A 14,462-nucleotide genomic window follows, 5' to 3' on the forward strand; every position below is an offset into this window, starting at 1 on the left:
AAAAAAAAAAAAAAGAGAAATACAACTCACTGATTTATTGAATTCAAATTAATATCACCCTTTGGCTTTCCCAGCACATTAAGACTATTAAAGTGTTTTTTTATACATGATCACTATTCTATGGACCCACATTGAGGACATTTTAGAATCACTATTCTTACTGTAATCAAAACACTTTTTTTCATGTGTTGATCCATCCAGTCTATTATGCTATTACTCTTAGGACAAACTGCAAAAGTTTATAGCCAACAGCCAAAGACTAAAACTTACTAAAATATGGGACCCTTCACCTGAATATTACCAGACCAGGGCAATATTTACTGTGCATTTATTTATATGTTAACCTAATCAGTTACTGGCTATATTAACATGGGCTGTTTGGTTACGAAACAAGTAATTTCCCTTAAATAGGTTTGCTAAAGTACCACCCAGACTACAAATACTGGGAAATACTGCTTGTCTACTGCCATGTTTCCAGAGTGTCCTCTTAATTAAAAAAAAAAACAAAAACAAATCTGTCACAGTCCTCCATATTCTCAACTCCCCATATACTAAATGCAAACTTTTGATAGAAGTGTAGCTGTAACTACCGTTGGTCCTTCTCTCTTTACAAAAGACAAGACCCATAACATCGCCCAATAACCAGGGTCGAAATTCCAAGTAAACTTCTTAATATAATAAAATACCTTAAGGCTCAAATTCTTTTACTTCTAGGAAAAGGGCCAGCTTTCTTATTCCTATAAGCTAGTAAGTAGCACATTCTCTGCTTATTTTCACCTAAGAGAGACATCTGTGGCAAGACTGAACTTTACAAGTGCCCCTTACCCTTTGCAACTGGAGTGAACCCGTATAAATCACTAGAACTGTGAGAAGTATGAAGGACTAGGCAGAGTTCAAGGAAGCTAAAACACAAGGCAAGTCACTCTGCTTTAAAAAAAAAAAAAAAAAAAAAGCTAGCATGTCTTCTCAGGCGATACTGGGGAAAGGATGGGGACTCGGCTGAGCTCGGACTGGTGCACATCTGAGTGAGCAGATCCCTGGCAGGCTACTGGCTCTGTCTGCCTGGAGGTGGGCTCTCGGCAGCCACGTTGCTGCTGTTTGTCCCTGCTCTCTCGTCACAGAAGAGGCACCTGAGCCGAAATAAGCCAATTAGATGTTCACCTCCTTGGGAATTTAGAACTAAAACTGTCGTCTCCGTCTGCACTAGATCCTGGAGGAGAGCGAAACTGTTTAGGAGCCATACTGCAGCCACTCTTCCCAGGTGCACTTAGTGGTACACAGAGCCACCGTGTGGAGTTCCACGTGAGCAGGTGCAGACGGACGGGCTAAGAGAGAAGATTCTCTGAGTTCCTGGCAGTCTTCCACTTCCTTGTTCTATGCTACTTACAAGGCCTGCTCCGTTCTTTGGCTTCTATATGAGACACACCTGTATCCTTACAACAAATGCATTCATTAAGTCATTCATTCATGCTTCAGATGGTTTCTTTAACAGCCGCTGTCCAAATTAATGTAACAGGTAAACAGGGTACTGACCACAATATATGAGCAAGTTTTTATTTATCCACTTTCCTGAAGGTATATAAAGGCACAGATTGTTTTTTTATTTTTGCTTTTGTTTTTCTGTGATGAGGGCAAAGATGGATTCAATAGAGGAAATCACAACATTATCGTAACAACCAGGTACAGCATAAAATAAGGATGCATCTCCTGGACAGGTTGTTTCTTTTTACTAAAATGTTGCTGTACGCTTGTTATTCATAGCTAGAATGTTTGTGCTTGAAGACTTGCTACAATTATAATTTTAAACTTTCACCAATAATTAACAAAGACTCAAAACCAAATATTCAAAGAATGTTTTTACTATTTCTAGGTGCTGGTTCCCTGCTGTCTCTAACCACAGCTGTCTTGTTTCAGACAATGCTTCCTTCCACCAACCACCAGGAAATAGAGAAACCTGGGTGCAAATTAGTCCATTTTTCAATTAATTTGTTTTGATGCTGGAATAAATAACAAGATTCAATAAAGTAAGCATTCTTCTCACTTAGAGTCTCATTAGACCTTAAATTTTCTATTTATACCAGCATTATGAGTTTTTACCCTTAGATCAAAGATCCAAGTTGTTTTATTTGTTCTCGTGTCAACCAAAACAAGTTATTCAAGTCTACAGTTCATTTAAACGAACGAATAACATTAGCTTTTATAGACACCAAACACCGCACAACGAGATTAAAGTGTTTCACCATTTCTTTAATCTTTACTCAACCACTAAGAATTAGGTAGACAGTGGGGCACCTGGGTGGCTCAGTTGGTTAAGCATCTGCCTTCGGCTCAGGTCGTGATCCCAGAGTCCTGGGATCAAGCCCCACATTGTCGGGCTCCCTGATTGGGGGGGGGGCACCTGCTTCTCCCTCTCCCTCTGTGGACCCCCCTCGTGCTATCTTGTGCTCATTCACGCACTCTCTCTAAAATAAATAAATAAATAAAATCTTAAAAGAAAAAAGAATTAGGTAGACAGTAAAATTATCCTTAATTTGTATATCATTAAAAAACAGTGCCCACAAATAGTTCTCAATTTACATATTATAGCATATCACACCAAACACGTAGAATACTCACATAAGTAAAATAGTCTATGAAAACTCTCATTTTCTTATTTCTTAAGCTTTCTAAAAATGTCATATATTTTCTCAAAATTGGTAAATTCTGAGCATTACATCTGACTCAGGAATTGAAATGGCGATTTCCGCTATAAAAAAGAAAGAATGAATGAATGTGGTGGAATCTAAGTAAGAAACTTGTATACTTACCAGTTTCTCAATTTCTGATTCAAGATTCTGTATGCAGTCAAGTTTTCTCTTGCGACAGCGCTGTGCAGCAATTCTGTTTTTACTTCTTCTTCGAATATCATGGATACAATCCAGTTGTTCTGGAGTCAGCTTGTGCATTTTCAACAAGGATTGAAAGTCATTTCGAGAGAGTGAAATTATTCGTTGTGCATTAAATGGCAGTTTTACCTAGAATGTAAAATAAACATTAGTAATTGTTGCCGTACTATGGAGTTATACTTAAATCTAGGAAGAGGAAGATACACACCTATATTTTCCAAAGAACTTCATTTAGACTTAAAAAAAAAATAGACCTCTATTTCAGATTTCTATATAATCCCTTATAATAAAGAATGATAATTTGATATTTCTAGACTATTTTAGAGAGTTCAGAAGACAAGAAAATTGAGAGCACATTTTTTTAGCAAATCAAAAATATTAACACAAATATTCATGCATTTAAAATAAAAAAAGAGAACTTAAGTTCTTTTACTAGAGTATGTTAATACCCCACAGATATCTTTAAGCCTCTTTCTAAGGTGTTTCTAACGTGTTTAACCAAACAAAAAAAAAAAATCTATTTTGTACTTTGATTTATTTTACTGTGTAGCACTCATTTAACACTGGTATAATTACACTAGTAATTTCTAAAGCATTTCAGAAAATTAAGTTTTTGTCAAGAGAATAGTTTCACGTAACTCAACTTAAAAATCTACACATTTCACTTTCCAATATAGAAATGGTTAGAAAAGCCTTATGAATATTTTAAAGTCATTTTCAACATACTTAAATTGAGAAAAAGGAGAAGATAATTTTTTTAAATAAAGAGTCACTGTGTGACAATTATATTAATTATCAAAAATGCTTATAAAACATTGATCAAGTTTCTCTGGCAACCTACTTAATTTGTCTTTCAAACTAGAGAAACTAGTTATACAAAATGTTTTACAATTCCTTAAATGTCTTATTTTTTAACATTCTTTTCATAGTTCCAAACACTGGATTTACAAATGCCATAAACAAATCTCCAGCTATAACTCATGAATTCATATTACTTCTTAAATTAAATCACCAATAACCTCCTTCCAAAGCCAAGGGGGGTTAAAAAAAAAAAAAAAAGAACCTCTGTCCCCCTTTTTAAACTCATGTCATCCAACAGCTAGAAAACTAAAGAAAATGATAAAGAACCAACAAGCCTTTATTATTACTGGAATTATGGTAATGTTTTACAAAAAAAAGCAGCTATCAAATATGAACATTTGTACACAAAGTACACAGATCATGCTTGGTAAGGTTAATACCGTACCAGCTACATGTAACTCATACCAAATTATTAAGACATTAAATTAATGGCTGAAATGGCTAAGGGAAAATAAGAAAAAAATTAATGGCTCTGAAAAACTAAGGCAAAGAAAACTCTGCATTAGAAGGCACATTCCTACACCTAGTCACTGCTAAATCACTGTTAAGTGACTAGTCCAGAGATCCTGTGGCAATGAATAAGATCGGAATATATGTTGCATTTTTCCAGGAGTTACCATGTAACAATCACAGAATCATTATTTTTTTTCCTCTTGGGACATGGTATTTGATTTAAACAGTTAAACAGCCAATGTGTGAATCCACTCCAGGGCAAACATAAATATACTTGCTTGAAATATATGAACACAGAAGTCCTTCAAACTTCGTCACACTCTTTGGGTACTGTTCACATAGTTTTATAACTGTCTGTGGGTTTCATCCCCTCTCCCTGAGCCTGCTCCTATGTCCCTAGTGGTGCAACAGGAGCTGACAGAGTGAATCCCCATTAACAGTGGTAAAACAAGGACTTAGCAACACACACATTTTCCCCTCACCTCACATTCTTGTTCTCTGGCTGAACAGGGTTCGCTGTCACCTTCAGTATCGGTCTCAGAGTCATCTCCCAAGCTAATCACACAAGCATATGGGCAAGGTTCCTGCTGGGGTTCTGAAACATACTCATCATTTCCAATTTCCAAATTGCTTGAACAGCCTTCGGTACTCAGAGTACTTATAAAAGGGCAGTTGACGGAACTCAACGTTGTAAAAGTCCTCTGACCTGGCTCTGGGCTCTCGCTGATCCTGATACCTAACCAGGGACACTCAGACCGCTTCTGTGAGTAGATCTGTTCTGAACCATCTTTGGCCACAGCAGGTGATAACTGCATTTGGCAAGAAGAGTCTGTGCTGCAAATGTCACTCCAGAAGCCTTTTGCTAGGTGTTCTGCCACTTCTCGTTCCACACTACTCCGATCGCTGGAGGCAAGGCTACTGTCTTCCCTGGGGCCAGAGTCAGATTTCAAATGTAAATCCTGACTTTCACCAAATGTTTTCTCCTCTGGAACCTCTGTACCTGACAAAGGCTTTTCTGTTAACACTGCCGTGTTTTGCATTCCAGCAAAATTCAAGTCACCATATTGGTCATATGTGTGTAAAAGAGACAGAGAATAGAGCCCATGAGGGTCTGCAGAAGAATTGTGGGGGAAAGGAGTCACTTCTGATTTTTCTGATGGGCACTGAGAAGCAGGATCTTTCTTCCTGGTTTCTTCATGTTCTGTTGCTAATTTACTTTCTTCACATTTCAGAATCACCTGCAGATCTGCACAGTCCTGGATTCTTCCCAGACACTCATTTTCAGATGTCTCATTTGGCTGAACAGAAGCAGCATGAACGTCTTTGACGCTGGATTCCACAGTACGGACTCTGTCAGTTCCAAAAGCTTTTTGGAATTTTCTGTATTTGGGGCATAAAGATGGCAAAGCCAGAGCAGCATCCTTTTCTAAGCACATGGATTCACAGGTTTGACTGGCACTGTCTTGCAGAGGAGATGATACTTTTGCATTTGCCTGATATCTATGCAGTTTCCACTGAGGAGTCTGGACATTTTTATTTTCCAAAAATTCCTCCACTTCGTCAATTTCTAAATCCCTCTGGTCCAAAAGTGAAAATTTAAGGTCTGCTTTTTGACAGTGTGACGGGATACATTTTTTTCTTAGGCATTCCTGCTGGTCAGCAGTGGAGTCCAAAAACTTAAATTTGAGAAACTGAAAGCAGGATTCCTCAATGTCACGTACACCTAAAAATTCCACACACTTGCACACTTCATCCACATTGTCCTTACTCAAAATCAGTTTGGCAGTGTAGGCAAACTGAATTAAAGGTTCAAATCCTTTAACTGTCACCTGTTAATATACAAAATAAAAACAAATGCATCACTTAAAGTGGTCTAGTAGATAAATAAAAGTAGAAGGGGAATAGAGAGATGAAGAACTTCTTTGTGATCATTATAAAAACAGGTCTTTTAATTTGGTAAGTAAAAATATTCTTCTAGAAAATGTAAAGCTAATTAGGAGTCTGGAAAAGCATGCTTAACAGACCCCATTCATTAGAACCATACCCTCCACTTTATAGATTCCACTTTTAAAGACACATGAATTAACGGTTTTACTCACATGAGGTAAAGACATTAAACACTGCCATTAAGATATGTGTTGTTACTTTTTAAAAACAATGGCTAACCTATAGTTGGCCTTTATCATTTTCTTGGTATTGCCTTATTCACTGACCTCTGCCACAGAAGTGACAGTCTGTTGATTCCCCAAACTGTACAATTTCATGGAAGCATGGGTGACCAGCATAAGCTAAACTGTAGGCTTAGTATCCATCACAGAGTAGCCCGCACAGGCCTGTCCGAAACAAAAAAGTTCTACATACTTCCTCCAAACTCCTCTTAACAACCGCTACTTTGTGTCCCAATGCCACAAGGCTCAACACTCTTCTAGTTACAGTTACTCACTAAATTAAAGCAAGCTGTTCTATTAAGAGTAAGTGTGACCAGCACTTCCCCGACCTGAGAGGTCTCTTGGAGGCAGGACATAACAAGGACAGAAACATTTAAGTGCTTGAGCTCCACAACATGCTGGTGGGAAAGACATGTGTAAAACCAAGCTCTATAGGGCGCCTGGGTGGCTCAGTTGGTTGGGCGACTGCCTTCGGCTCAGGTCATGATCCTGGAGTCCCTGGATCGAGTCCCGCATCGGGCTCCCTGCTCGGCAGGGAGTCTGCTTCTCCCTCTGACCCTCCCCCCTCTCAAGTGCTCTCTCTCTCTCTCATTCTGTCTCAAATAAATAAATAAAATCTTTAAAAAAAAAAAAAAAAAACCAAGCTCTATAATTACGACACAAAATCATCTTTTGTTTACCAATGCACAGAAACAATATCAAGAAAGAAGAAAGGGGCAATAGAACACTTATGGAGTACCTACTTTCCATGAGCCAGTGTCTTAGAAAAATGGATGATTTTTAGAACCCTAAACCCACTCAGTTTCCCCTCACAGGAAAAGGTCCAAAGGGAGAGAATGTGACATACTATAGCCATGACTCTGAGCATGACTTCTCCCAATGTCTACGATCCACTGGCTGTGCCCTGCTTTGGTCATTTATCAGAAAGTAACAGAGGGCCACCTGGGTGGCTCAATCAGTTAAGCGACTGACTCTTCATTTCAGCTCAGGTCATGATCTCAGGATCCTGAGATCAATCCCCACCTTGGGCTCCACTCTGGGCATGGAGCCTGCTTAAGATTCTCTTTCTCCCTCTCCCTTTGCTCCTCCCCTATGCACATGCTCTCTCTTTAAAAAAAAAAAAAAAAAAGGGTAATATAACAGTGGGTCAAATTATTCAACTGCTCAATAACTATTGTTAACTAACATCCCAAACTAACAATTCTACATGTAAAATGTCATAATTTCCATGAAAAAAGTTAAAGAAATGAGTTGTTGCAGAACCTGGGAATTGCTCCTCAGCCTCATGACAAGAAGGACACAGTTTTATTTTCAACTTTATAAACCATAAAGAGATTTAATTAGGTTCAATTAAATTAAAAGCAGGGTGACTTCCAGAACCATGGACCTCTCTCCCACCTCTTCTGGTAGAGTAATGTTAAGCTCTGCATCGGCCTGGCCTACGATTCTCGAGTAGAGGTAACTGCTGCATGCCGCCAACACAGACCGGTGGGCGCGGAACCGCTGGCCCTCCACGAGGACAGTGACGTCACACAGCACGTCCTTCTTCCGCTGGTCGTTGAGGCTGAGCAAGACATTGGTGCTGTGCACCGAAGATTCATAGGCAAAAACCGCGTTCTCACTCAGAGACATTCTGTGTAACAAATGGTGTCGGGAAGTTCAGTGAAAGCATGCTTCTAGTCGTCATCAAACCTGCAAAAACACATGCAAGATTTCACTTGGATGAAGTCTTGTTAAAAATATTTTTTAAAACGACAGTGTCAAATATAACTTAAAATATTCATCACAAAAACAAAAATGAAAACAAAAGTCTCTAGAGAACCTAGACACATTTATTAATTTATTTCATTTAAAATAGGTTCTTGGGGCACCTGGGTGGCTCAGTCGTTAAGCGTCTGCCTTCGGCTCACTGGGATCGAGCCCCGGATCGGGCTCTGTGCTCCACAGGAAGCCTGCTTCTCCCTCCCCCACTCCCCCTGCTTGTGTTCCCTCTCTCGCTGTGTCTCTCTCTGTCAAATAAATAAAATCTTTAAAAAAATAAAATAAAATAGGTTCTTCACAGCCATTTTTAGTTAGGTTTCCTAATTTTAGGAAAAAGGATCTCGAGATGAGGGAGACAAGAACTTTTTGAACCAAGGATTTCATAGCTCTCTGAAAGTTAAGACATTTCACCCTGAGAAAACACCTCCAATGAGTGAACAGACTGGGTCAGGGAAATTTCTGGGTGGCATCCTAACCCTGTTGCTTCATGACATTAATGGGCGTGTGTGCATAGTTCCCCAGAGGTCACCCTTGGGCGGGGACTGACACTAGAACAGGCAGATGGCATTCCACCATTCTCCATGCCCCCTTCCCCAACATTTGACAGCTGGTAGGAGGCTTTGGTGCTTTGTAGTAAGGGACACATTCTACATAAGGAAAGGTCCTCCAACATAAGGAAGAAAATGACTTGAGAAAAAGACTCAAATCTGTCAAGCCAGATCTTAACAAGTCTTTTTATAGAACAAGTCTTGCTTTACACTACAAAACAGAGGCAACAAGTACAACTATTTCATCATTAAGAACATGCTTTACCATACAAAGAAACTCTTAGTTTTCTCAAAATGTTTAAATATATCAAAAATGTGTATATATTTTTAAATATACCATATTTTAAATGTTTTAAATATTATGACATATAATAAATGCCATTTTCGATCATATATAAACGACTAGCAAGAAGGGTAGCCACAATATATGTATGTCTACATATTTCAATCATGTACTATTCTTATATATTACATATTATAAAACACACAGAGACTAGGAAATTAAAAGAGAAGTTCTAGTATTTTCTTTCAGAGTATAATGGCCAGTGGTGAGCACCCCCAAGGAGTGTGTGCATACCCCTCTGTGGCATGATGATCAGGCTGAGAAACTCCTCACAGGTATCATCCCTGTCATTCACTTTTGTTCTTCTGAACTAACTCACTGCCTGAAACAAGAAGGTCCTCAAAAGTTCAGTGACTAAATAAATGTTATTGTTTCCAGATTCGTTACACTCCAAACAAAAATGAAAGGAGACAAGAGGACTACTAAAGTTCAGGCACACCAGGCCCAGATCACGGGTGACTTCTGCCTCAAAGACAGGCTGTTTTAGTCACAAACACATGAAATGCATTTATAAATTCTATCCTACTTAGGTGTCTATCTTTGAAGTGCTCAATATAGCTAAAATGTTAAGTTCCTCAGAAGGAGTCAATGAAAATAAAATGTCTCATTATGTGGCTAAACTCTACCCTAGGTTAAGGCTCACAACCTATCATTCACTGATTCAGCACACCACATAAAATCATGGCAACTTCAAAATTAGGTACTAGAACTGAATTAACTTTTGGGTTGTGCCCACTCGAAAGAGTAAATTCCCTTTAGCAATCTGTCTTAATATTTCAGTTACCAACACAAGGAATTAACGTTAGGAATAGTAAGAAACCATCATTCAAAGAGATCATGTACCCTGTCTATGTGGTACCACACACCACTCTGCCCTCCACTTTTCTCTAAGACTATGTACACCTTCCCCAGCCAAGCCAGACTCAAAAGCTTACCTTTCTCTGTCCCTGCACCCAAGTCCTCAGTCTCTTTATTCTTTTCTGGCATCTGCCTTGCAAACCCTTAAAACTAGACTAATCTTACTCTAACATCTCTTCGTTCTGCCAAACACCGCATAGCCAGGCAAAACTATAAACACACACAGGCTGGTGTCACTATAAATTCATGGTCTCAGCACTGTTCATCAGTTCTTTTGTGTGCCCTGATAGCCTGTTCTCCACAACAGCCTTCCGAATAGCCCACTTTTCTCACAGGTTATCCAATCTCAGAAAATATTACCCCCCCACACACACACCACCTCCACAGGTTCCCTCTCCTATTGAAAACAGTCCTCAATGTCTGCTCTTGACCTTATACCATCCTTGCTTCTCTGGAATCCAGGACCTTCTCTTAACACTCTCTTCTCACGTATGTCCAAACTTTCTATGCTAGCTTCTTCCCATTAGACTTTGCTCATAAATATGCTTAAGTCTTCGAGAAACTACCCTAAAAAACACTAACAACTAACAGCAAATATTCACTAAGCTATTATTCTGTATGAGGCACTGGCCTGAGGTGCTGACACAGCTTATCTTACCTACTCTTCACCATAGCCCCATGACATGGATGCTCTTATATCATCCCAACCTTACAGATAAGGAAACTGAGGCTCAGTAAGAAGTATCTTGGCCGTGGTCAAAAACCCAGTAAGACGAAGAATGAGGATTTGTACCAAGCACCTGACTACTCCATATTTGTCTCCAGTTAGTAGCTGCTGAACACACAGTATAGAAAGTCACTGCAGTACTGTGGGGAGCCAGGTATTACTAAAAGGTTGTGCATGAAAATAGGGAAATGGGCTTCCCAGGTCACCAGGAGCAAATGAACTGGACCTGAACTTCAAAAAGAGGACTCTGGACTCTTCAACACTGCAACCTAAAAGTACTCTGATTCTCAAGGAAACTACAGCAAAAACAGTTCCCATACCTTCACTTTAGAGCTGCCGTCAGCCCACATGTGTATCCTCACTACTCATCTCGAATTCCAGAAAGAATTTATTCTTGGCTCAGCCCTCCAGTTTAGGCATTTGGGGTGACAGACCGTAAGTTCACAGCCAGCTTACAGATTTGCTGTGAGATACAGATTTGGGTGACAGGCCAACCTCAAGCCCCAGCTGCAGCTGAGAGAAGCCAGAGACCCAGGTAGTACAACAAACAGCCACTCAAGAGGACCCAAGAAGTGTCTCACTCAAGTGGACTGAGCATAGGGATGCCATGACTCATCTTGCTCCCCGCACTGGAACCCTGGGACCCATCGCGACACCTCCTTCCGCCGCTGCATGCAATCTCTCATTGGGACCTACTACCTCTGCCTCTACACACGGTGACCCACTTCTCTCCGTCTGCCCTGCCACAATTCTGGTCTAAGACGTCACTGGCTCTTTTCTAGGCAAATGCTGCTCAGCCTTCTGTAATGGCTTCTAAGCATACCCATGTACAAACATATTAAATAAAAAGTGAAACTAGGTTTCACATATCAATATTCTATCCTTACTAGTGCAAAGTATTCTAATTTCTACTCTGTTCTATTTAAAAAAAAAAAAAAAAATTCCAGTTGTGATTCACTCAATTTCAAGAGCCACTAATGGACCATCATCTCACGCATGGAAAACAGCCCAGTGGCTAACACACAGGGTCTGGAATCACACACTATCCTAGGTTCAAATCCCAGCTCTGCCATTATCTAGCTATATGACCTTTGGGCAAGCTGCTTAACCTTGCCAGGTCTTGGTTTCCTCACCTGTAAAATAAGGGTAACAACAGCACCTCACTGGATTGTCATGAGGTATTAACGGACAATGAGGGTAAATGGGTTAGAATAGTGCCTGGCCTATAGCAAACAAACAGGAAAATATCAGCTGCTCTTAATAATTTTAATAATAACAAAAGCTTCATCCCCCTCAAGCCCCTCTAGATCCCCTCCAAATTATTCTCCCACATCAAAGTGATTTCTCCCTTGCCGAAACCCAACATTGTCTTCCAAATTTCTTATGATCAATTCTAAATCTTTAGCCTATCCTCCAGACCTGCATTAATCCAGCCTTGAGCTTCTGTCTCCCTCTCTTGCTATTCTCTAGCCTCACCATGCTTTCTTCCTGCCCGAGGGAACCAAGCTCCTCTCGACCTCTGGGATTTTGAACACACTGTGCCTGGTAACTGTACTTCTACTCCTCAGCTGACTAACTACTCACCTTTCAGGTCTCAGCTTAAATGTCAAAATCTCATCTGACTTGTTTTCTGCCATAACTCAAGCACATAACATAACCGTACCTGACTCAATGCAGGAACTTGCTTCTGAATGAATGACTTCACATATTTACTACAAATCCAAAATGTAGATCATCTACATTTTCTTCCAAACAGTGCAATCAGCTATTCTGGTATATATAGGAACAATGCCACTAAGCCAAGCACTCAGAGGAAAGTCCTTGGATAGCTTTCCCAGAGTCAGGAGCAGCAAAAGGGAGTCTACCTCTGAGAGCCAAAAACGTATCTGCAAGACAACTGGCCAAAGAAGAACAAGACTTGGCAACTATAAACAAAGCCAGTACAACTGACTTGCATGAACAAAGACACCATGACCTTGGCCTCATCAGCATGGGGTACTACCGAAAGTTAATGTGAAAATCAATTTTCCTAATTCTGAAAACCATCTAAGTGGTCACTTATCCATTTTCACCCAATAACATAATGACTAAAGACTGGCACACATCCTTCTAACATCTTGTCAGTGACCTTCTAACATTTCTCAAACCTAAAAGGTAAAATACACCACCACCCAAGGAACCTTCCAGATTTAAAATTCTCTTAATTTGTCAACACCAAATTTAGATTCCTACATTACACCTGCATTTTTCTATATTCTTGGAAATATATGCTATTGTTGTAATTCAAAATAAAGGTTTGCTGACCTTTGTAACTTGCTGATTCATTCAGTAATGCTGATAAAGGATGAACAAGCATTTTAAAGCTTCCTGTACTTCGATTTGGAAATAACTTCTGTTCTCTACTCAACATATACAACTTAGTTTTCATAGTTACCAGTTGATGTTTTTGCTTTCAAAACAATAAAGAAAATAAACAAGATGCTATGGCTTCATCACATTTTCATAACTTAAAGGATAATTTACTTTAAAAAAAGAAAACTTTTAAGAGCCTAAGATGAATATCTGATCATGGGCCAAGTACAATGCTTCATAATAAAAATTCAGAAAGTAACTATGAGGATGAAGTTCCACACATACAAGAGCTGGAATTTTGTTTCCCTCAAGTCTCACAGAACTATGGCTTGTTTTAATTATCAATGTAGAAGGGCACACAAAATAACCTAACACCAAGGAATCACTTAAAAGAAAAAAAACTATCATCCAAACATTCTTTATCTTCACCGAACAATGACAAATGTCCTTTCTACAAGTGTATACCTGAGCTACCCAACAGATTTAGTGCATGAAAACAGAAAAGACAGTCCCTACATTCAAGAACATAACCTATAGATGTTCAAAATGAAAATGATGCCTTGGGACAAAAGAGATGACAATGATCATTATAATCAATTTACAAAGGAATGTGAACATTCCTAAATGTATTTATTTGCAATAAGTCTTCAAACAAAAACTACTTCCTGTCAATTCTCATTTAACTGTAATATTCAATTAATGAAAACAATGATTTCCAAAATAGTTCTGTTAGCCAAGGGGGGGGGTGTGTGTGTGTGCGTGCATCCACGCGCATGTGTCTATGTGTGTAGATGGGCATAAGTTGGACATCCAATATGGCACAATGGGCAACTGAGTTGGCCTTTATATAAAAGCAATACTCTCCATCTGCAGCCTGAAAGAATTCCTTAGAACTGCCTTCCCCTTCTCTCTAGTGGCCATTCGGTATGTCTACCTTTTCCTCCTTATTGCTTCTGCCCACCACCAACTCCATCACCCTGTCAATTACTTTGCCTCACTCAGTTTCAGGTCAGGGTCTTTAATGGCTCAGAAGACAGGAAAATTCCTCATAGCACACCATCCTTCTCAGCTCCCTCCTAAGCTTCAAGCTCCCCTAAGCCAGTTTCTGTTACAATTTACCCAAGATACCCAGAGTTTGAGTGTTCTTCTGAAGTTAGGTGCACCTTATCTTCTACTGTTCAAGTAGATGGCAAAGACCCAACAATATCGTGTGTGTACACCTTTCTTTGTCTTTCCTTTCTGAGTCTGTATATATATTTATATAAAAGCATAAATAAATACCTAAGTAAGTTTGTTTTTAATATAAGGTAGAGATGCTCATGGAAAAGTGTCTTTTTAAAAAGGGCTTATTTGCAACGACGTGGATGGAATTGGAGGGTACTATGCTGAGCGAAATAAGCAATCAGAGAAAGACATGTATCATATGACCTCACTGATATGAGGAATTCTTAATCTCAGGAAACAAACTGAGGGTTGCTGGAGTGGTGGGGGTGGGAGGGATGGGGC

General features: G+C 39.4%; 1 protein-coding gene across 8 annotated transcripts in view; it reads right to left on the bottom strand.

Annotated features, from left to right (window-relative positions):
• BACH1 (BTB domain and CNC homolog 1) overlaps nucleotides 1–14,462 on the bottom strand; it is a 54,148-nt gene that overhangs the window by 22,546 nt on the left and 17,140 nt on the right. For 7 of the 8 annotated variants that reach the window (XR_014138856.1, XR_014138861.1, XM_081799130.1 and 4 more), the window contains exons 2-4: nucleotides 7,766–8,059; nucleotides 4,682–6,028; nucleotides 2,808–3,014 (exon numbers count right to left, since the gene is read on the bottom strand). Coding sequence is in view for 6 of the 8 variants with exons in the window: in XM_081799130.1 (XP_081655256.1) it covers nucleotides 2,808–3,014; nucleotides 4,682–6,028; nucleotides 7,766–7,999 (1,788 nt within the window). In the remaining 2 variants the exon portion in view is untranslated. Of the gene's footprint in view, nucleotides 1–2,807; nucleotides 3,015–4,681; nucleotides 6,029–7,765; nucleotides 8,060–9,253; nucleotides 9,342–14,462 lie in introns of all 8 variants that reach the window. The other variant, XM_081799105.1, reaches the window with a different exon arrangement.

The sequence above is a fragment of the Leptonychotes weddellii genome, chromosome 1, assembly GCF_054177405.1.
Source record: "Leptonychotes weddellii isolate Sample4059 chromosome 1, ASM5417740v2, whole genome shotgun sequence".
NCBI classification, from domain to species: Eukaryota; Metazoa; Chordata; class Mammalia; order Carnivora; family Phocidae; genus Leptonychotes; species Leptonychotes weddellii.